Consider the following 24,754-nt stretch of genomic DNA (forward strand, 5'->3'; position numbering starts at 1 on the left):
GTAAACGATTTGAATTCTAGCTTGAAGTGCCAGCTGTGATACTTTGGGCAAGGAATTTAATTTGTCTAGGCCTTGTTTTCTCCACTGCTAAAATGAGAAGAATAATCACACCAAATTTATGGGGTTGTTAGGAAGGTTAAGGCAATGCACATGAAATTGTTAGCACAATGTCTTACTCAAGGAATGAAGTCCTTCCTAATCCTGTTAGGAGGGTGCGGCAAATACAAGGCAGAAAGACATCAAGAAGTTAAGTCAGACACTTGGCCTAAGGCCACATGGTTGCAGAACCTGAGTCAGATCAACCATTCCCATTTCAGTCTTCTTTTAAATGCTGCTTTGCTTTCTTAATTCAACACATAAGCGTATATGTAGCTGTTGACTTCTAAATGTGACGTTTTGTCAACAGATGTAATTATGGAGCACATACATTGCAACAGACATCCTGGTGAGGCAATGTTGCTATAACAATGGGGCTTATCTACGCCATGCGCCCACACACGAGCACATGCAAGCATGCATCTACATTCAGAACGTGCCTCTCTCACAGGAAACCTGAGACTACTTGCACATAGATTGCTTCCAGTTATGATTCTGGCATAACTTGGGCATTTACTCAGAGCCTCAGCTTTCTCAATAGTAAAAAAAGGAATAACAGTACCTGATTTGTAGTGTTATTAAGATTAATCAAGATACAGTATGGAAAGTCCTTAGCATTGAGCCTGGCACAAAATAAATTGCTAATAAATGTTAGCTAATATCTTTATAGTTGCCCTTGCTGATGGTCCTGTTGCCACTGGTGTTTACAGCAAGGCAGAAGGGGAGGATTTAAAAGTCTTTGCTGACCAGCCAATCTAAAAGTTGGCTATCTTATTTTCTTCATAGCTCTTATGACCGTCTGACCTGATCTTTCTTATTTATGGTCTGTTTCCCCTCACTAGAGTTATGTTCCACAGAGGAGGGGGCCCAGGAGAGTGCTGGACACATAGCAAGAGTCCCCCTAAAAGTCTGTAAATAAATTAATGAGTGGAGAAAAGGCTGAAAGCAAAGAAGTAACCTACATGAGCAAAAAGGGAGGGAATGGTCTGTATCATTGATTTCTCATGTGAAGTTCTGGGTCCATCACCAACCAGCATTTGTTAAAAAGGAGCACCTGCCCAAAGGAAGTCAGCTTAAGAAGTCGTGACTAATTTTGACAGAGCACAGGCAGTTTAGTAAGTGCCTTTCTCCTCACTGGGGGTAAGTATAACTTGTGTCAACAGACTTGTCTTCTATCCAAGTTCATGTTAATTTCTATCTCCCCCCAAAAGTTCATGGCTGTCATAGGCCTGCCACGGAGATCCCATTTTCCAATATCCTAATTGTCCCCTCGAAACTGGAGTTCAGATTTCAGTTTACCAAATTCAGTGCTGATGCCTTCAAAGATTGTGTCTGTGTGGACAGGAAGGCTGCTGTATGCTTATGAGCATTCAGTGAGTTAATATATGGAAAACAAGTACAATAATGAATGGCACACAGCAACAGCTCTGTAAATGTTCCCTGTTGCTGCTGTTATAACTATTATCATTATTCCTGGATTCAAAGAGAATTTATGGAGTCCCTCTTATGTGCCTGCAGATGTTCTAGGCTCAAGATATTCAAAGGTGAACTAAACAGACCAGATCTCTGCCTTCATGGAGCTTATGGTGTAGCGAGGAGTTCAGAAAATAAATTTGGCATGTTGAGAATAGGAATGATCGTGCTAGCTAGATGGGTGGCTTTAGACTACACTCTTGGTGAGGACCAGCTCCCATCTGGCTTGTTTAACACTATCATTGCGGTATCTTGTGAAGAGCACAGTAGGCACTCAATTCATGTTGGATGAATAAATAAATGAATGAAGGAACTTCTGAGAGGGGGCCCAGTTTGATCTGGACACTGCAGCTTCTGCGTGTAGGCTGTGTGTGCAGATGCGATGCAACCTCTGCAGTTTGCGGACTCTTGTGTTTACGTGGCAAAGTCTAGGTTAGTGTATATGTGGGTGGACGTGGGAAGAGGATGAGGTTGTGAGAGCATGCATACACATAAGTAAAATCTGTGTGTATGTGAGATAACACGGAGGGCAATGTCTTTGCACGTTTCTGAGGTAAATCTGCACTTTTGTGTGAGCCCAAGTGCAGGGTTCCCACTGAGGCAAACCTGGGCTTGAGTCAGTGGGTGAGGTATTAGCTACGGGTTTGTTGTATGATTTTGCAAGGCAAAATCTAGGGACGTGTGTATGTCTATAATATAATTGTGTGTAAGGCAAATTAAGGGTGGGGAAAAGGCAAAACCTGTGATGGTATATGTGAGGTAAGAATGGGTGTAAGTGTAGGTTTGTCTGTGAGTCAATTATAGGTTTTTGTGATTGTCAGTGAAGTAAGAGGGTCTCTGTCTGTCTGTCTCTCTCTGTGTATAAACCGATTCAGGAGTTCCTTGTGTGAGGGTGCAGGTTTGTGAGGCAGATTCTAGAACTGGCAGCAACTGTGAACCAATTCTAAGATTAGGATGAGACAAGTCTGGGATTAGGAGTAAGCAAAGTCTAGGATTGTGAGCCTGGTAAATCTGAGTTTGTGTATGGTTGCAAATCAGGATTTGGCTTTGAGATTAACACAGCTGAGCCAACTAGGTTTACGTGCAGAAGTGGGACAGAAAGACTTGCGTTGGTGACGCTAACTCAGGAGTTAGTGTGGGTAAAGCAGGGTTCGTGAGTGAGGCAAGTTCTTGAGGGTGAATCTGGGGGCTGTTGGGCGAGCGGGAAGTGTGTGTGTGCGTGTGTGTGTGTGTGTGTGTGCACGCGCGCGCGCGCCCAGTTGGGATCTCTCCTTTCGATGGGCCACCAGGACGCGTGAGCCTGCGAGGCCGCGGTCGGGTCCGGGTGCGCGGAAGGGCGGCCGGCCGGCCGGCCGGGCGGAGAGGTGCGGGCCAGGGCGCGCCGCTGTGCCGGCCCCTGCGCCGCGCGCTCGCGGCTCGCTGGGGACTGGCAGGAACCGGAGCAGCACTGCCGCCTCTGGCGCGAAGGCTCAGGCGCCTCCTCCCGCCCCAGTCACTGTGGCTCGGCGCACGCTGCCGGCGGCTGCCCTTTCCGCCGCCTCTCGAGAAGAAAGCCCGCGGGCCGCCGCCGCGCTTGAACCATGGCCTCGGGCCGAAGGGGCTGGGACAGCTCCCACGAAGACGATCTGCCCGTGTACCTGGCCAGGCCGGGCACCACGGACCAGGTCCCGCGGCAGAAGTACGGCGGCATGTTCTGCAACGTGGAGGGCGCTTTCGAGAGCAAGACGTTGGATTTCGATGCCCTGAGCGTGGGGCAGCGGGGCGCGAAGACTCCCCGCAGCAGCCAGGGCAGCGGCCGCGGCTCGGGGAGCAGAGCTGGGGTCGAGGGGGACACCCCGCGCAGGGGCCAAGGCCGGGAGGAGAGCAGGGAGCCGGTGCCCGCATCGCCCGCGCCCGCCGGGGTGGAGATCCGGAGCGCCACAGGCAAGGAGGTTTTGCAGAACCTCGGCCCCAAGGACAAGGTAAGGAGGCCCGGGTCTCTTCCCCTCCTGCCCTCGTTCCCTTCTCAGCCCTGAGCGCCGTGGCCCATGCACAACTTTCTCCTGCTCACTTTGCATGGGGGTGGGGGACTAGGAGAAGGAAAAGGGCATCCTCTGCCGAGCGTAGCGTGACCTCCTAGCCGGGACCTGGTTTCGCGCATGTCCCCCAGTCGCAGCATCTCGGTGCGCGCGGGACCAGGGTGCGCGGATCCCCCTGCCTCCTTGCCGCACCTCCGGCCCTCGGTTCTGGGTGGGTGTGTCAGCCCCGCCAGCCCAGGAGGGCATCGTGATTTCCAGCCCTTCACTCCGTGCGAGTAACCAACAGCACAATTATCTTGGCCCCCCACCCTGGCCATAGATTAAATCTCGACCCGGGTCACCAGGGCAGAGGGCAAACTGGTGCTGGGAAAATGGGGTCATCTCCATAGTGCCCGGATGAAAGGACAGGATGGGCGGGCTCCTCTCTCACTCTTCAAACATCAGCTCTGTCCCTGAAACTTTTGGGTGTGGAGTCACTAGACTAAACACCCGAATCTCCGTGCCTCGCTTCTGTCCCGGATCAACATTTCACATCTGTGTTTGTAAAGAGTGTATTTGTGTACGTAGCTTGGCGCAAGACTGGGTACCGCAGGGATCCAGCTGTCTCTGGGAGAATGTCATTGTATTTTTAAAAATAGGCGAGAGTCTTAAGAGTGCGCATTAAAGTAGCACGAACTGCAGATTCCCTGCTGCACTTACATGTGCCAAAGCCAATTTCTTCTGCATGTGCATTTTTGAGAAACTCGTGTCACACTGAACTGACTTCAGGTATGATGTTGAAATCCAGCTTGCCCTGATTTGTTTATTTCATAGAAAATCAAAACTGTGGTTCAGAAAATTCAGGGCCTGGGCAGGGCTGCATTATTCAAAGTTCAAACTGACGCTTTTGAGTTGGGGAACAATACTCATCACATGTATCTTCCTTGTCTAGATAAGGGCTGCAAAATCCACCCGCATGTATTATTCTGCACTAATACTGTTATGAATAATAACCTGAAATGGAAATGTCTGCCTCAGAACAATTACAGTTAATGCTTACCCAAGTTTTAGATATTTTTCCATTAAAATGCAGCTAGCCAGGGAGAGGACAGCGCATCTCTCCACTGTTTGAGTTTTGGAAGTTTAAAAAAAACAAACAGACCTGTAACTATTGATACCATGAGGGAAAAGAAAGTACTGAAGTTAGTGGTGTTTAAAGATGCCATTGGGAAACAATGTCCACATCCCTTGGAATCACTCATTTAGTCTGTGATTTTCACATCATCCTTAAAATATGGGATTCCTCTAGGCCCTGCTCACATCACCTTTTAGGAAAAACTTCTGATATTTTGGAAGGGCTTTAGCTGATGTCTAAACTGAAGAATGGCCCTTACGAAGTTTATTGCCTCTCTTCGGGTCTGACTCGATCAGTATTGAAATCTTCCCTTCCTGACTCTGAGGGGTGGGGGAAGTGATGGAAAAGGTTGGTAACAATTGCTGTGAGTCAGTGCTATTCCCTGTGCTGGAACACCCCTGATGTAAGCCAGATAATATGCCTGGTTTGCAAGATTTAAGAATGGTAACTAGAGAAAGGGAAAATGTGCCTCCTTTAAACCCAGCAATTCTGTCGTTTTCCTTCCTTTTGCACACCCTATACTTTTGGCTCCTAATTGAAAAATAATAATACAACCTAAGCATCAGCAGGATTTCCAGCGCTACGTGGTTATTTGTAAGTTCGGGCTTGCTGTCGGCTTCATCCAGGCCATGTTATTATCTCTAATTTGGTTGAATCACACTGTTAGAAGACACGCAGAGGTTATCTACTTCTGTACTTCATGATTATTTCCTTCAGGATAGGCATTGTGTGCTGGGATTTTTCTTTGTGGCTGAATGCCTGGCACATTGGAGGTGTTCAACATAGGTCTGATGCATTTGATACAAACCTCCTTAATTAAGCCATTTCTTTTCCTACATAGATGTGAAATGTTCATCTGGCCTCTGTTGAAATACTGCCATTTTCAAAGAGCTTGCTACTTCATGAAGCAACATTTGGACAACTTTACTTTAAAAAATTAAATTAAGCCCAAATTTGCCTACTTGTAGTTTCTGCAAACTATTCTTAGTTCTGACCTCTGGAAATATTAGAATAACTGTGTTTCCTTATTCTGAGATATTTTAATGATTTTAAGCATGTGAGTTTGTGTATCTGTCAGAAAAGTCTGGGTAAGGCCACAGTAACAAATAGTCCCCAAATCTCAGTGCTTAATCCAACAGTAACAGTTTACTTTTTGCTCCTGCTACTTGTCCAACATGGGTCAGCTGGGCAGCTCTGTTCCTCATCGCCCCTCAGAGACCTGGATTGATGGAGGTTCCATGTCCACACGTCCATGGTGGGAAGAGCAGGTGGCACATTGCTCACAGACTCTTAAAATCCCCCACTCAAGTCACAAACATGACTTAGGCTCACATTTCATTGGCCAGAGCAAATTATTTGTCCGTGTCCAACTTCAAAAGAATTAGGAGAGTGCAATTTTACCATGATCCTAAAGACAGAGATTAGAAATATTTGCAAAATAGCTTTAATATCTCTCCCAGATCTGGGATGGACTACTGGGGCGAAACCTGGCTCAACCCTTACAAATTGTGAGAGTGAAAGAGGGTACCTTATCCTCTGTGTGTCAGTTTTCTCATCTGCAAAATGTGGATGACCCTGACTAGTTGGCACATAATAAGTAGTCCATACATGTTAATGACTATTGCTCGTTTATTTCTCCTGCACTTTATGTGTTTGAGGGCAATTATCACATTCTCCCTAAAATTCTCTTTTTTAGCCTTGTTCTTCCTAGCTTCTTCAGCTATCCCTTGTATGAATCTTTCACCATTCTGATATACTTTCAGGTTGCACTATATTTTGTAAATATTCTTCCAAAAATACAGTGCCCAGAACTGAACGCAGCACTGCAGATGGGATACCGCCATAGCAAAGTGCATTAGGCTAGTTAGTTTCCTTGATTTATACACAGCATATGCTTCTGTAGTACAAGATTACACCTGATAATTCAACAGCCATGTCCTACTGTTGTCTCCATAGTAAACGCCATGTCATTCAAACCTTCAGAAACTTTTCCACATGAACCAGGACATCTCCATTCTAAGATGGTACAATTGAACTTAAAAACAAAAGGAAAAAATACTTTAACTTTAGGATTTTATTTTTCTTCCCTCTAGAATATTCATCACCATCTTTGCTCATCTCTCTATTATATCATGATAATTTTGAACCTTAATACAGCATCCCAACCTACAGCTTTGAACCATCTGCAAATTTGATAATAAGTACCTCTTTTTGAGCATTTTCTTTGTGCCTGACATATATAGAGAGAGATATATCTTTATCTTTTTTCTCACAGAAAATGATTTTACAGATAAGGAAATTAAAACCCAGAGAATCTGTGTTGAGTCCCAAATCACATGAGAAGTGGGGACCAGAATTCAAACTGATTTTTCTGATTCCTGAGTCCACCCTCTTTCCAGATTGGGAGACTGCTTCTTGATTTTAATTCGATGAGCCTGACCATTGTGTCTGCCCCTGACATGTTACTGTAATGCAGGGCAAGGACAGATGTTCTGGTCACTGTTCTAGAAACCTTCCTCCATCTTGCCACCAGCCCATTCAGGACACTTGGAGATCAGTTGCTCAGCCTTTGAGAACAGTTGCTGCAAAACCCTTATTCTTCCAAGTTGCTTCTGAAGCTATGGAAAGAGATACTTTAAAAAATGTCTTGAGGGGTCAGCCGGGTGGCGTAGTGGTTAAGTTTGGTGTGCTCTGCTTTAGCAGCCAGGGTTCATGGGTTCGGATCCCTGGCGCAGACCAATACCACTCATCAAACTGTGCTGTGGTGGTGTCCCACATACAAAATAGAAGGAGATTGGCACAGATGTTAGCTCAGGTCCAATATTCCTCAAGCAAAAAGAGGAAGATTGACAACAGATGTTAGCTCACAGCCAGTCTTCTTCACATGGAAAAAAAAAATGTCTTGATAAAAGAAAAATATGCTTTGTCTCTGGCATACCTAATTATTAACTCCTACCTTAAGGAAATGGGTTTAGTTAATAGATGAATAAGTTATGAAACAATTAAATAACAAAAGTGTTGGGCAGAATAAAAATATAAAAACTGTCACTGAGTTATACTCTGAATGCCAAATTCTAGGTTTGAGGTATCACTGGGTGTTTATATTGTGGTTCTGGACCTACCTGTAAATGCTTTGTTAAATTATGTATTTAGATTTGTTCTCATGATAGGCATTCATGTTGCCAAAATCCTCCACACAACTTTTTATTTATAATTTTTGACAATAAGTACATAAAAATAAATTCTACATGAAACGTAAATATTTTTCACAATTTCTCAAGATGGTTTCCATGCATGCAGAATTTTCCTAGCAGTGAAAAAAATCACTAAAGGGAGGAGAATTATGATATATGGTCTGCCAAGAGCAAATGATACTGCAAAGACTCTGTCATCCAGAGAAAACAAAATAATGACATTATGATTACATGGGTCTGTTGATAACTCCCTTTCAGGAGCCCTGGGTCGTTTTTAGTTCCCTGCCTCACGCATGGGCCACTTTTGTGCAAGATATTTCCCTTATGAAGTCAGCAGGGGTTTTCGGTCTAGGAGGAGAGAATTTGAAACGAATGAGATGTGGCTCTTACCTTTCGACCATTTGCCTTCTTTTGTCCTGGGCAAAGCATTTTCAAAATGATTCAGAGAAATTGAAGCTCTCCTCCTTACCCTGCACAAGGGAAGACAGCTGGAAATAGAATTCTGGGTTTACAAAGGCTTCTCTAGTCATCAGAATCCAGACCCTGTAGTGTAAATGAACTTCACAAGGCTGCTCTGACAAGTGAAAGTTTGCACTTAGGCTAGGACAAACAGCTCTTGCTCACCTGGCCCTCAGGCCACACTTGAATCTGGAAGTATATTTACTTACCCAAACTTGGAAGTGTTTGAAATCTTTCAGAACTTTGGTTTAGTTTGACAGTAGGCATCTGAGGAACATAAAAAGTGTACCTTCTAAGTAATGCTGCGATTGGCAGAGTTCCCTCAAAGTAATGGTCCCTGGAGACAGGGTTTTCAGACGCCTCTTGTAAGTAATGTTGTAGACGGCCGGAGCACTGTCTGTGATGCTTTTCTGTCAGCGATTTCTCTGCTGATTCTCTTTATGATTAATTTCCACTGGGCTTTATCCCTACAAATAATGTTCCTGTGAGACAGTGGGTAAAGCTTGCAAGGAATAGGAAATCTGGCTGAGGAGAATGCAGTCTGTGACTGGAAACTCAGCCCTCCATTTTCGAGAGGAGGCAAAAGGTCTATTTAGGTGTGTAAGCACTTTTTACAATTAAACTTCTAGGAAAATGTGGTGTTAAAATTTATCCGTTCTCTTGACATGGACTCATGGCATTCAAAAAACAGTTCTGCTCGATCAAAAACAGTGAGACGAGGCAGGAAAAAAAACCTGAGCAAAGCATCAGCAGTCTCAGCTTTAAGACCCAACCTTTCACCAGCTGTACAACTGGGCAAGTTACCTCCCTTCTCTCTAGACTTTAGTTTCCTCCTTTCTATAATGAAGGGACTGGACCAGATGGTCACTATGGCAGTGGTCTGTAAACTTTCTTGATTGTGCACTTCTATGCAAAATTTTTTGAGCATGCTCTCTCTCTATGTATATGTATATATATGTATATATATGCACACACGTAAAATAATTCACACATGTAACATAAATTACATAGACAATGTATGAATATCCTATGACATATAAAATACAAATAAAAAGTACAAACTGAAAAAGAAGAGATAGCATCATAGATAAAAATATAAATCCTGACTTTTTTTCTTGTACCCAGTGGCCCACCCAGTTGGGCGAATGCTTTTAAGTCCGTGATCTTTAGACCAAAGCCGTCAGTCAGCAGTTCTAGTATTATAGTCATTAATGAGTTCACTGTCAGCCTGAGTTCTTGAGAGATATATGCTCTTTAATGGACCAGTTGCTAACAGAAAAGTTGAAACCTGTTGAAGGCTTGCAGTGAGGCTACAGACTGGGTCAGTGTGCTCTCTATAAATATATATGTGGGGTCGTGCCAGCGGGATGTGCTTACAAGGGTCACCGTAACTATAATGAAGAATCTCCAAATCTCCCTTCATCCACTAGTTTCTTCTTTACTCGTTTATTCAAAAAACATTTATTAAGCACCAGCTATGTGGGTGCACAATCAAAAAGTAATATTGAAGAAACAAAGATGAACCAAATAGGCAAAGAATAGGAAAATATAAACTTCGTTTCCTCATAATCTCCCAGAGAAAACTGCTGTGAACGCAATAGGGATTTTCTTCACATCTGTGTATAAGACACACGTATTTTCATTCCAAAATAAAAGTGAGACCATGCAGTATTACTTGTTTTTAAACTATTTTTTACTACTTTTTAAAAAATTTAATAAACTTTATTCTTAGAGCACTTTTAGGTTCATAGCAAAATTGAGTGGAAAGTACCACGATTTCCCATATTTCTCTTGCCCTCACACTTGCCTAGCCTCCTCCATTATCAACATCCCCCACCAGAGTGGTACATTTGTTACAACTGGTGAACCTACATTGACGTATTGTTATTATCCAACGTCCATCGTTTACAATAGGGCTCACTCTTGGTGTTGTATGTTCTGTGAATTTTGACAAATGTATAATGACATGTTTCTACCATTATAGTACCATACAGAGTATTTTCACTGCCCTAAAAGTCCTTCGTGCACTGCCTGTTCACTCCTCCCTCCCTCTAACCTCTGGCAACTACTAATCTTTGTATTGTCTCTGTGGTTTTGCGTTTTCCAGAATGTCATATAGTTGGAATCATACAGTATGTAGCCTTTTCAGATTGCCTTCTTTCACTCAGTAATATGCATTTAAGGTTCTTACGTGTCATTTCATGGTTTGCCAGCTCATTTCTTTTCAGCGCTGAATAATACTCCATTGTCTAGATGTACCAGTTTATTTATTCGTTCATCTACTGAAGGACATTTTGGTTGCTTCCATGTTTTGGCAGTTAAGACTAAAGCTGCTATAAACATGCATATGCAGCTTTTTGTGTGGACGTAAAAATTTTCAGTTCATTTAAGTAAATACCAAAGGATGTGATTGCTGGATCTTGTGGTAAGAGTATGTTTAGTTTTGTAGGAAATCTCCAAACTATCTTCCAAAGTGGCTGGACCATTTTGCATTCCCACCAGCAGTGAATGAGGGCTCCTGTTGCTCCACATCCTTGCCAGCATTTGGCGTGGTCGCTGCCTTGTATTTTGGTCATTCTAATAGATGTGTAATGATATCTCTTTGTTGCTTTAATTTACAATTCCCTAATGACATACCATGTGGAGCATCTTTGCATATGCTTACTTGCCCTCTGTATATCTTTTTTGGTGGGGTGTCTGTTCAGATCTCTTGCCCATTTTTAAATTGCGTTGTTCATTTCCTTATTGTTGAGTTTTAAGAATTCTTTGCATATTTGTATAACAATCCTTTATCAGATGTGTCTCTTGGAAATGTTTTCTCCCAGTCTATGGCTTGTCTCCTTGTTCTCAGAGCAGAAATTTTTAATTTTAATTAAGTCCAGCTTACCTATTATTTCTTTCATGGATAGTGCCTTTGGTACCTAAAACGTCATTGTCATATCCAAGGTCATCTAGGTTTTCTTCTATGTTTTCTTCTAGAAGTTTTATAGTGTTGCATTTACATTTAGGTCTGTGATCCACTTTGAGTTAGTTTTTGTGAAGGGTATTAAATCAGTGTCTAGATTCGTTTTGTTGCATGTAGATGTTCAGTTGTTCCAGCATCATTTGCTGAAAAGGACTATCTTTGCTCCGTTGTCTTGCCTTTGTTCCTTTGTCAAAGACCAATTTACTTTATTTATATGGTCTATTTCTAGGCTCTCTATTCTGTTCCATTAATCTATTTGTCTACTCCTTTGCCAAAACCGATCTGTCTTGATTACTCTACCTTTATAGTAAGTCTTGAAGTTGGGTAGTGTCAGTTTCTTCAAGTTTCCCACTATTAAGTATGATGTTAGCTGTAGGTTTTTGTAGATGTTCTTTATCAAGTTGAGGAAATTCCCGTATATTTTTGATTGCTATGAATTTTTGTCATGCATGGGTGGTGGATTTTGTCAAATGCTTTTTCTGCATCTATTGATATAATATGTGATTTTTCTTCTTTGTTTTATGTGATGGATTACATTAATTTTCTAATATTGATCCTGGCTTGCATACCATGGGTAAAACTCACTTGGTTGTGGTGTATAATTGTTTTTATACACAGTTGAATTTGATTTGCTAATATTTTGTTGCGAAGCATCTATTTATGAGAGATGTTGGTCTTTAGTTTTCTTGTAATGTCTGTCTGATTTTGGTATTAGGGTAATGCTGACCTCATAGAATGAGTTAAGAAGTATTCGCTTTGCTTCTGTCTTCTGGAAGAGATTGTAGAGAATTGGTGTAATTTCTTTCTTAAATGTTAGGTAGAGTTCACCAGTGAACCCATCTGGGTGTGGTGCTGTCTGCTTTGGAATGTTATTAATTATTAATTAAATTTCTTTAATAGATATAGGCCTATTCACATTGTTCTTTTGTAACTTTTGGCAGATTGTGTCTTTCAAGGAATTAGTCCATTTCATCTAGGTTATCAAACTTGTGGGCACAGAATTTTTTGTAATATTCTTTTATTATCTTTATAATGTCTATGGGATCTGTAGTAATGTACCCTATTTAATTTCTGATATAAATACTTTGTATATTCTCTTTTTTTTCTTAGTTATCCTGGCTAGAAGCTTATCAATATTATTGATCTTTTCAAAGAAATAGCTTTTGGTTTTGTTAATTTTCTTTCTTAATTTCTTGTTTTCAATTTCATTGATTTATATTCTAATTTTTATTCTTTCTTTTCTTCTGCTTACTTAGGTCTCATTTGTCTTATTTTCCTAGTTTCCTAAGATGGAAGCTTGGACTACTTACTTTAGGTCTTTCTTCTTTTCTAAAGTATGCATTCAGTGTTATAAATTTCCCTCTAAGCACTGCTTTAATTGCATCCCATGAGTTTTGATATATTGTATTTTCACTTCTGTTTAGCTCAAAATATTTTAAAATTTCTTTTCCTCTTATTCATTTCACTTATACATAAGCATACATAAACATATATACACACACACACACACATAATTGAATACATTGTTGCTGTTAATATTTTGAATAAACTATTTTATGTTAAATCAATTAAGAATAGGAAAAATAAAAGTTTTTATTTTGTCTTCACTAATTGATTCTCCAGTGCTCTTCCTTTCTTTGTGTAGATCCAAGTTTTTGACCTGTATCATTTTCCTTCTTTTAACTTTTTAACTGAAGAACTTCTTTTAACTTTTCTTACAGGCAGATCTACTGCCAACAAATTGCCTCAGAGTTTGTTTGTCTAAGAAAGTCTTTATTTCTCCTTCACTTTGAAGGATATTTTGCAAGTTCAGAATTCTAGCTTGGTGGGTTTTTCTCTCAACATATTAAATATTTCACTCCATTCTCTTCTTGTTTGCATGGTTTCTAAGGAGAAATAGGATGTAATTCTTATCTTTGCTTCTCTAAAGGTAAGGTGGGTTTTTTTCTGGCTTTGTTCAAGATTTTTTCTTTATCTCCAATTTTCTTAAACTTGAGTATGATATGCCTATGTATAGTTTTTTTGGTTTGGCATTCTCTGAGCTTCCTGAATCTGTGGTTTGGTGTTTGACATTAATTTGGGGGAAATTCTAGGTCATTATTGCTTTAACTATTGCTTCTGTTTCTTTCTTTCTTCTCCGGTATCCCCATTATGTGTATGCCATATCTTCCGTAGGTGTCCCATAGTTCTTGGATATGCTGATCGTTTTTTTCAGTCTTTTTTCTCTTTTCTCAGCTTTGGAAGTTTCTATTGTTATATCCTCAAATTCAGAGATTCTGTTCTCAGCAACGTCTAGTTACTAAAGAGTCCATCAAAGGCATTCTTCATTCCTGTTACAGTGTTTTTTATTTCTAGCCTTTTTTTTTTGATTCTCTGTTAGAATTTCTCTCTCTCTACTAAATTATCTGTCTCTTCTTGCATGTTGTCTACTTTTTCTGTTGTAGCCCTTAGAAAATTAATCATAGTTTTTCTAAATTCCTAGTCTGGTAATTCCAACATTCCTGCCATATCTTCCTCTGGTTCTGATGTTTGTTCAGTCTCTTCAAACTGTGCCTTTTGACTTTTAGTATGCCTTGTAATTTTTTGTTGAAAGGTGGACACGATGTACTGAATAAAAGGAACTTCAATAAATAGGCCTTTAGTGATGTAGTGGTGAAGTGTGGAGGGACGGGAACTGCATAGTGCTGTGATTAGGTCTCAGCCTTTTGGTGAGCTCTTGTCCCTGGACTGTGGGCTTCACCAGCGCTTCTCAGTGCTCGCCTCCCTCGGGTGAGACAGGATGGCTGGAGGGGGCTGGAGTTGTGTATTTTCCTTCTCCCAATGTGGAAGGTTAGAGGTGGCTAGTGCTGGGTATTCCTCCCTCCTCCTCGAGTAGGTTAGGCTCTGGTAAAATAATTTCTCCTGAAGGCAGGCCTTGTTAAGAAGAATAGAATGCTCTGGTGTATTTCAAAATAGTTCATTTTCCCCTGCTCCTGCCAGAAGCAGGAGGTGATTTGTCTCTGATATTCACCTTGAAGACTACAGAACTGTGAGGGCCCTCCAATAACTGGGTCCTCCTGGAGTCTTGAACTCTCAGTTGTCCATATGGGGCCTCCAGCAATTTGTCAATCACAGCTCTTCCTGCCTGGTGCTGGTTCCCATGGGAGAGTTTGCTTCTTGGCTTCTGTTCAGGTGAGGTTTGATTCTCTGTACCTGCCTCTCGGTGGCTCCAGGTTTAGGGGCAGTGGTTTTTACCCTGTGTCCTCTCCTTTCTGCTGGATCTAAGATTTGTTGATTTGTCACTTTGCTCAGCTTTTTACTTGTTGCTAGAATGGAGTGGCAACTTCTTAGCTCCCTACACGTTGGACTGGAAACCCTAAACTATTTTTTTAAACTTAAGTTATTCTGGCACCCTTACAGAGCATCAAAGATTTTCCAAAATATAATTACAATGGCTAGATACTCCATTGTGATTTATCACGTGTAATAGCTAATTCCTTTTCATTGGACATTTACGTTTTTGTCTTTAGTTTTGATTTCACTTTTACTTTCTCTTCTTTTGCTATTGTAAGTAAGGAAGTCATAGACCTCCTTCTAGCTAAATCTTTGTGCATATTTATTTCATTACCACTTGGCAATGGAAAATTCCTAGAAATGGCCACATGTGGTGTGGTCATGCTACAGGAACACTGAGCTGGAGATGGTTGCTTCCTCTGCGCCACTTCATGGGCAGAACCTTAGGGTATATAAAGCCAGGGAAGCCTCTTGTGTAAATTCTGTAAGAAAGAAGGATGCGGCCTGGGCCACACTGCTCAACAGCAAATGAGATGAAGGGGCCATAAGAGCCAGGTAAATGAGGACAAAGTAAAAGACATGGGAAAAAGATTTTAAATCTTAGCTGGAGATAAAAACGTAGAAAGAAAGTTAAAGGTTGTAAAAGGAGACCCACTGCAAGAACAGAATTTTTCTCTACCAAAGTAGATCTCACCATAATCTCTTAGAATTTTACTTTCCTTGTGTTTGGGGGCACGAATATGAGGTTCAAGGTTTCTTCTAAGAAAAAGTTCCATGTATGAGTACTAATTTATGCAAGGCACTGATGTCTCTAATCCTCACGATAACTCTACAAAATAGGTATTAGCATCTACATAGTCTGGAAGAGAAACTGAATCTCGGAGGGTTTACTTGACTTCCTATAATCATACAACTAGAAATAAACAAAGGCAGGATTTATGCCCAAGGACTGTCTGGTTGCTTTTCGTATACCACTTTGCTGTTCTCCTTTTATATGGTGGCGGTTAAGCACTGGTTCTGAATGGGGTCCAGCACCTAGAATTGGCTTGGCTAAAAGAATTATCCAAAATAAAATGTCTGCTAGTGGGACTTTCTGGCAAGTGAAAGGATGGGGCTTACAGATTCAAAACAGGGAAGCAGAATTTGGTCCAGTCCAAAAGATGAAAGCATCAGAGGCCATGAGGTCCTAGGAAGAGGCTGGGAGATAGAACAAGGGAAGGAAGAAGTGGAGAGGGACTGAGTCAGTTGTCATGATATGCCCTCAGTGCCTTATGATAATTTTTATTGTGTGCTGTAGCTTGCTGGTGGGTTGGCCTGATTTAAAGGCACTTGCTAAGGCCAGATAGTATTCAAAACATTGTGGCAGAGATAGGGCTCAAATCATGACCCTGGAGCCCATGCACCACTATTCTGGACAGTCTCTATTGAGGCAGAACCACTTGGTTTATTTCCAAGAAGCTAGTCTATATCCAAAGAGAAAGGATGCAATGCTTGTGTTGAGCTGGAAGTGGGCTAGGGAGGGGCTATTGGCTGTTTTTCTCAGACTAGCGTTCCCACATCCTGTCACTTAGATAGAAATAAATAAAACCAATGAAATGGAAAGTTGTGTGATAAATGGACAGTGAGTGAGAAGGAAAAAAAATATACAGTTGATGAATGATGATATCTCACACACTTGGTAGGGAGGGAAAACCTTTCCAGAGATATAGTTTTCTCCTACACACCACCAGGGGAGAGTCAGGAAGCCGGTCAGTGATAGACAGGGAAATTTTTAGTGAGATTACAGGGTAGGGAGCAGAGAGTTTGAAATGGATGTGGGGTATTTGAAATGAAGGCAGCATCTGATTTTGCTTGCTATCAGATAAGAGTTTGCAAATAAAGGATGAGATGGCCCTCAATTGGCTACAACAGGAGTCTGTAAACATTTTCTGTAAAGGTCCAAATAGTAAATATTTTAGGTTTTGCAGGCTATAAGCCATCTGTTCCAACTACTAAATTCTGTATAGCAAAAGCATCCCTTGACGATATGTAAATGATGGGTGTGATTTGGCCCAAGGGCAATAGTTGGCCAACCCCTGGTCTTGAATACAAGAAAAGGGGCACAGGAGTGTGTGTGTGTATTTGTGTGTGTTTGCATGTATGTTGGAGTGGCAGAGTGAGTCATAGCAACTTTTCAGTATGAAAAGATTCAGACATTGGAAGTGGATGTGATAACTTTGCAAAACAGTCTAAAAGGCTCAACAAGAAACACCTGTTCTCTTTTCAGGATGTCTGCGATTGGAGGAGGAAATTAAAAATAAATACATATCTGACAATGAAGAGGAGAACAATGCAAGATATTTTAGAGAATGCAAATTTATGATGTGGAAGCAAGGCTTTATAAAGAACAAGGACAGGAGAAAGAGGGAGGTTGAAGAGGATAACCTGGAAATGACAGTGGGAGAGAAAGAAAGAAAGGAAGTCTGAGTGAGTGGGAAGAAGGAGGTCAAGCTTAAAATAAGGCTTTGCTGGAGTGCTAGAAAAAGAAGTGTGAAGGTGTCAAACAGCCTGGAGCTGCAAAGAGGAAAGGTAAAGGTAGAAAAGAGATCTCTTGGAGTTGTTAACAGAGCGTGGCATTGTTACGTGAACAGGGAGAATGCTGGGCTCACTTAAGGTGTGTTAGCAGATTAAAAATGTGGACTAAAGGGAACTAAAATAATGACTTGTCCAATAAAAATGTGATAGGAGTTTTCGGGGAAAGGGTGTACTTGGAAGGGTGTTTATTACCTTTTGGGACATGTGTGCTCATGAATTCAGCTGGGGCTGACTCCACTAGACGCACGCAGAGACTCAGTGGCCATCCATGTGCTCTTTCAGTCATTGGTTCTTTCATCCATCCATGGGTCCGGCAGATATTTACTGCGAGTCTACCATGAGTCCCTCCAGGGTCACAGCAGTCAGAGATCTGTCAGGTACTGGAAGGGATCACGTGGAAGAGGTGATGGCAGCTTCAAAATGAGCCCTCAGAAGATGGGCATTGGGCCTCCTGCCTCAGGCCAGAGGAAGGAGAGGGAGGGGCAGCACAGGAAATGGATATTCATGAAAAGATTTCTCTATCACAAGCCAGATTCATCCACCTAGTCTGCAGAATCTAGAGCTAGAAGCAATTTCACAGATTATTTTGTCTTTCCTCTATAAATAGGAGAACTGAGACCTCCACAGGGAATAAGGATGAGAAATGAAGATTACTGAGTGCTTATTATATGCCAGGCACTGTTTTTGTTTTTTACTGTGGCAAAATACACATAACATGAAATTTACCATTTTAAAGTACAATTCAGTGGTATTAAGGACCTTTACAATGTTGTACAGTCATCACCATTATCTTGTTCCAGAACTTTCCCATCACCCCAAAAGAACACTCTGTACTCATTAAGCAGGCATTCTCCTTCCCACCTCTCTCCAGCCCCTGGCAACCGTCAGTCTGCTTTCTGACTCTACAGATTTGCCTATTCTGGGAATTTCATATAAATGGAATCAACAATACATGCCCTTTATATTTTATCTGGCTCTTTTACTTAGCATAATGTTTTCGAGTTTCATCCATGTTGTAGCATGCATCAGTACTTCATTCCTTTTTGTGGCTGGATAATATTCCATTGTATGAGTATACCACATTTTGTTTATCCGTTCACCAGCTGATGGACACTTGGGTTGTTTCCACTCTTTGGCTGTCATGCATAGTGCTGTGCTGGGCACTTTTTAAAGCACTTTACATTTATTAATTTAATTCTGTTCACAAAAGTCCTTGGAGGGAAATTCTATAATTATACCTATTTTACAAATGAGAAAAGAGATTAGGTCACATGTCCAAGTTACCCAGTTAGTAGAAGGGGTTTGGGGGTGGAGATAAGATCCACATTTCCTATTTCCCAGCCCAGTGCCCCTTCTCTTCTCTTTCTGCTCTCAGCTCTGTAAGGCAGGACACGCCACTCTGCTCCTGTCTGCTCTTCCTCAGTGTCCACTACAGTCATGTGTGCTCAGTGTATTTGGTGTAAATTAGGCAAATTAAACCCCTCTGCTGAATAACACATAAGAAACAAAGGCAGGACTAGAAATTATTTATAAGAAGTCACTCTTTGTATTTTAATATTGAATATATAAAACCACTGATTCGGTACCAGGATACTGTAAGTAATTTATAGCATATTCATATGAAAGAATATTACAGAGCCATTAAAATGATGCTGCAGAAGTGCAATGGCGTGAGAAAGTGTTCCTGGTTTATTTAGTCCCTCAGGCCTCAAGGAAGGCATCATCTACTCCTAGGGTAGGAAAACTGAGGCTTGGAGAGGTTCAGTAAGCTGCACGAGCTCAGACATCCTGCAAAGCCAGAATTCTGTCTGAATTCCCAAACCCACGCTCTAAGCCACAGTAAAAATTAAATGGAAATTTTACAGAATCTCTGCAGTGGTACATTTCTGAGCAGTGGGATAATGAACTTGTGTTTCCTTCTCTTATTTCAGCGGCATTTTCCACATTTTTCTACAGTGACTTTGTATTGCTTTTGAAATTGAATAAAAGCATTACATTTTTTCTTATAAAGAAGAGAAACCTGCTCAAATTAACCTCAAAACATAGTTGACTAAGAAAAAAGAGATTAAACCTCTCATGGGAGAAAACATGGCCACAGCAGAAGTCAGGAATGGTGCTGGTGAGAAACCCTAAATGGAGGTACAGTTTTGTGGTTACTTTTTCACCATCTCAGCATTTGGGAACTATTAATGGATGCTGACCATTCCTTTTCCCTAAATAAGCATCTCTATTTCCCAATTCCTTACAAAGTTCTTCTGATGATTTGAGAGAGCAGTTAACAAAACATGCCCAATCGTATGCAGTGGTAGCCTGGTCTCGGGTGACATGGTGGAAATTTGAAGCATTTAGGTATTTAAGTTACCCCTCCATTCTCTAACGTCTATCTAAAATTTTACCTTGCTCTCATTTCTGACTATTTGCCAGTGAGCACTTGCTTGGGGCCTGATTTTTATCTTCTCTGTGTAGTCTCCACAAAGGATTTGAGAAATAACCCTTCTTCATATTGTTAATACAAAAACAATATTAGTTTGTTATTGTTTCTTACTGTTGATAGGAACAACCACGAAAACTAGTCATTGTCTCTAAGGTCTTAGTTTGTTGATATTTAATTTCAAATTTCCCCTTTCAAAAGTCCCGTCTCCTTCATTCAATCAGTAAAGATGTGTCTCCACAATAGCTGTAATATTGTCATAATTTCCATAGAAACCAGTCTGTAAAGCTGCAAACACAGGATTACACCCTCCCCGCCGGCTGAGGCAGGAAGGCCAGATGGGCTCCGAAGGGGAAAAGGCCCTCAATGAGACATAAATCACTTGGTGCCGGTGTGGGGGCGGGGGAGACAAAAGGGGTAGGTGGGGGAGGAAACCACTTTAGGAGGAAAATTGTGTTTCGTGCAGTCTTTGCCACAGGGTGAAATTCCCAAATGAAGTGGCCAGCAGTGCAGGCTCTCTTCCAAGGCCAGTGTCTGGACCTGGTTACTTGCTAGTGATGATGCTAATGAGGCTGGAGACGAAGATTTCTTCCTATGTGGGCTGCTGACTCTGTTGGTCAGACATAAGATCCTGGTCAGCTCCGGTGTGTATGAAGATAGCGATAGAAAGGAACATGTAATGCCATCCCTGTGTGTCAGGCTGGACCCTTCCCATGAGTATTTCTTTGGACCTTCAGAGCATCCTGAGAGGAAGATATTGTTACTCCCATTTTACAGATGAGGTAACTGGGCTGCTCTCACTCCCTCTCCTTCAGACCTCAGCTTCGTCTTGAGTGTTTCCAGGGACCTTTCCCTGGGTCCTCAAAGCCGAGTGAGGTATACCTGTGTACTCCCTAATGCACCCCTATTCGATACTTATCATTCTGTATTAGAAATTCTTGTTTACTTCTTCCCCACTAGCCTGGTGCCCTTTGAGGGCAATGCCTTTAGTCCCTAACACAGTGATTGACTCATAGTAGGTGCTCAATACATATTTTTAAATGAATGAATAAGAAAGTTTCAGTAACTTATTCAAAATCTACCTTTTTCACAGTTGTATCCCTGGGAGTTAGCACAGTCCCTGGCATATACTAATATTTGCGTTAAATGAAGTAAATTTCAAGTAAATGAATGAACATCAACTAGCTCCCTGCACAGTCTATCGGGGAATGACGCCAGGCTTTTCTGACTTCAGGCACTATGCTACATTAGTTGGTTGGGAAGATCATTGTCATGTCTGGCCAGGCAATTGAGAGTGCGTGGCCTCCTGATAGTGGCTTGGTGCTGTCTACTTTTAGAAGTACGTCTCATTATATAACCATCCTTACACTTATCTGAGGCCACTCCCAGCCTGGTGGAAAGAACATTTGTCTGAATGCCAGGAGAGCAAGAGTGAGACCTGGTTCTGTTACTCTTCTGTTACTTGCTGTGTAATTTTAGCCAAATCCCTTACCTTTCTGGGCCTTAGCTTCTCCGTTTTTGAAACAACATTTTAGTTAAGTTAAATCTGAGATTTTCTAGGAGCATACCTTCCCTTTAAAAAAAATCATAAGTAATCTTATGCATAACCCCAATAAAAATGGAGCTGCGTGGACAGAGGCCTTCTGAAACCTTTCCTTCATGTGCTTCACCCCAACTCTTCGTAGCCTCTGGGGAAGCTCCGTGGACAACTAGGTCCCTGGTAAACCAGTACGAAACCCACTAGAATAGATTATATTTAGGGCCCCTCTGGTTCTAAAGTTCAAGAGTTCTAGAAACATGGGCACTGAGCCTTGCAAACTATGTTGCCGATCCTGGGCTAGTGGTATGTGCCACCTATCCTTACAAATAGGCATCTTGATGGAGAAGAATGGGTGTGGGATTTGGGGTCATGATTTCTGAGTTTTGGACCCAGAACCACCACTTCCCCAAGGGGTATTACCATTGAGCAAGTCATTTCACTTCTCTGAGCCAGTTTCCTCATCTAAAAAATGGGGCATTTTTTCATGATTGCGTTATGAGACTTATAGTGATAACTACCACTTACTGTGTAACTACTGAGTACTGAGTAAATTTTTTGATGAGAGGCAGTCCACCATGGGCTTTGAGTATTCTTGCTGGTAATCCCCCAAATGCAAGGCCCTGACTGCTCTTTACCTGGATCCTTTCTCATGGTTGTGTTTTCAGTGAGCAAGCTTGACAGATGAAGTAATGTTTCCCCCAGACAAAGAGTAGTCTCACTTCAGCTTACTACAAAGGTAGTGAGTCTCCCAAGCACTACGTTCTCCTATAACACAACCTGCTGCGTGTGCAGGCATCCATGCTGGGCCCTTTGCATCATCCCTGTGAGACTTGGGAAGCGTGAACAATCAACAAAAAACCAACATGAAACTCTGGCTAATGGTTTTGTCATGAGTAATGAAGTCATTTGTCCCTGACCCAGGAGTCTCCTGTCTCCTGCCAGCATCCATGAAATAATAAGCTAATTTGTTAGGTTGGAAGTAGGATAAAATCTCAGAACCTACACAGTTCTTGACATGTTATATATATTGTATTACGTTAATTACATGATCACAACAGCCTAAGAGGTCGGTAGCTCTAGTAACCGGATTTCATAGGTAACAAAACTAAGTTGCAACAGTGTTCAGTAACTTGCCAAAGGTCACACAGCTGTTATATGGCAGATCCAAGATTAAACTAATATCTATCTTACTCCAAAGGTTCTACCCTTAGCTATAATACATTTCCTTTCTGAATCATATGAAGTAACGACTATGAAATCCCTTCCAAACTCTAAAACATTATACATGTTATTATTATTAATAAAAATGTAATCATGATGTGAACACTAAGAAACTGGCTCATTTGAACACATGTGTATGGATTATCTGTTGTGGCCCTAGCTCCTGACAGCAGATAAGGCTGCCTATTTAAACTCCTGTGGAAAACCCAGGTATTGCAATCACCATGCTGCTTACTAGCTGTGTGACATTAGACAAGATATTTCACGTCTTTGTACCAGTCCAGGTTCAGTCATAAAAACAGACATCAGGTACTAGGTACTTCAGACCGTGGGGATTTAACACAGGGAATTGAGTATACATGTATTGGAAGCTGGCAGAGCGAAAAAGGAACATTGAGGTGAATCTAGAGATAGTAACTAGAGGAAGCAGCACCCACAACAAAGATCGAGTTTCCAGAATGGACGTGCTCAGAGGGGCTGCCCTGCAGGGTCGGTGCTCAGATTTCTGAGGAAAGACCTCCACTTGACTGCTCCTGAAGCTCTTGAGAGGGTGTGGCAAGACTGGGAGTGGAGGTAGCCAGAGAAGCTGGAGGCTGGAGACAACTGCAGCTCCAGGGGTGATGCTGCAGGAATAAGGAAGCAGGAAAGAAATTCTGTTTCCCTTTCTTTGGCTTTCTCTTCTCCATTTTCTGCCTTCTATTTGCAGAACTTAATAGGAAACTAGCTGGTTAAGGGTCCTGAGTGATGTAGTTTGCAGAGTCCCAACCAAGTAGAGATTAGAGAGGATAGAATATGGAAGGATGGAGCTGGGACTGAGAAACAGTAGACAAGTAAGAGCTACAATTGCTTTCCCTTGGTCCCATGTCTGTAAAGTGAGGATAATGTCTATCTCATTATATTCTTTTGGAGGATTAAATGAAATAACCACTCAGTTGCTTGAGACTGATTGCAGGTGCCCAATAAATGTAAGCTTTTATTATTCTTATTATGCTAAGCTTGCTTTCTGCATAAGCTGCTGCCTTTGCCTGTTTTCCGGTGAGCTTTGGGTGTTATGCTGCTTCAGGAATTATCAGGCCATCTGGGAAGCTGGCTTTGCAAAGCCTCATGTGGCGAACAGGCTTCAGAACTCAGCCCTTGCACTTGTGAGTCAAGATGGCGACCCTCTCCCCAGAGATATTTAATTAGCTTGTTGTCAGAATGCTGTTGACAGATGAAATGCCTGTCTGAGGTTTGATCTCTGGTGGCTCTGATGTGGGATTCTCAGTTTACTTCATTTGTCATGCTGCTTCCTCTCTTTCCCAAAATAAAGCAACCTCCCCACCACCCTCCACCCCCTTCACTGCTCTCTCTTTTCATTCTCTCTTCAGACAAGATGAAATGACCTTCACTGAGTCAGCAAGATTTGCACACCCAAATAGCTGTTCAGTGCTCCGTAGCTTCATGCTTTAGCACCCTCTCAAAATAATAGCCAACTTGAGTTTCAGCAACATAGCCTGGTAATTAAGGGCTTAGACTGTAGAGTAGAAACAACCAGGGTTCAAATCCCTGCTCAATGTTTTATTAGCTCTGTGACCTTGGGCAAATAACCTCTCTGAGCCGCAGTTTCCTCCTCTGTAAAATGAGCATGGTATTTGCATGTATATCGTAGGGTTGTTGGAAAAGTAAAAGAAGATAATTCATGTAGAGCCCTACACCCAGCATGCGTCACATTTCATAAACCTCAGTATACAATAACTATTATTATTGGCTCTCTGCACTGTTTTTTCCTTTTATTAACTGAAATACTCGAGTTGAATTTATTAATTTCTTCATTCCACAAATGTTTATTGGTCTCCTGTTAGGTGCCAGATACTCTGCAAATAATTGGTGAACCAAAAATAAGCAAAATGCAAATCTGACCTGGTGAAAATAGAAGAGTTCCTGCCTTTAAGGTGCTAACGGTTTGGGAAGTGAGGGGAGAGAGGTTGGCTACGCTTACAAGCACACTTGCAGTACGTGAGATAGGTGTTACAATAGGGGTATGCACAAAGGGCCACAGGAGCAAGGAGACAGATGGGGAACTGAACTGGGACTTGGGGGGCAGGGAAGGCTTCCCATGGCCTCAGTGCACATTTGAGTCAGCCTGGCAAAATGTGCGTGTATGGTATGATGATGGAAATGTGTGCTGGTTTGTGTGTGTGCTTGCTGGTGGTGGTGGTGGTGGGATGGGTGGGAGGGTGTTTCTGGGCAGACGATCCATAAAAGAGAAGGCATGGCATGCTTAAGAACCTGAAATCTTGGAGATACTGAGGACATAAGTTGGGCAAAAGTCAAAGCCAGAGAGGTCAGCCAGGGCCAAATTATGCAGAGTCTTACAGAGCATGTGCGGGGCCACAAACCCTGGGAGGCTTCTTGCA

At 41.9% G+C, this 24,754-nt stretch overlaps 1 protein-coding gene across 1 annotated transcript in view; it reads left to right on the forward strand.

The window, feature by feature from the left end:
- The first annotated feature begins 2,922 nt into the window (after window positions 1-2,922).
- Window positions 2,923-24,754, forward strand: part of DPYSL3 (dihydropyrimidinase like 3) — a 110,455-nt gene continuing 88,623 nt past the window's right edge. Inside the window, exon 1 of the mRNA XM_014854806.3 lies at window positions 2,923-3,530. Coding sequence (XP_014710292.3) covers window positions 3,150-3,530 — 381 coding nt within the window. The 5' untranslated portion in view covers window positions 2,923-3,149. The remainder of the gene's footprint in view (window positions 3,531-24,754) is intronic.

The sequence above is a fragment of the Equus asinus genome, chromosome 9 (assembly GCF_041296235.1).
Source record: "Equus asinus isolate D_3611 breed Donkey chromosome 9, EquAss-T2T_v2, whole genome shotgun sequence".
Lineage (NCBI taxonomy): Eukaryota > Metazoa > Chordata > Mammalia > Perissodactyla > Equidae > Equus > Equus asinus.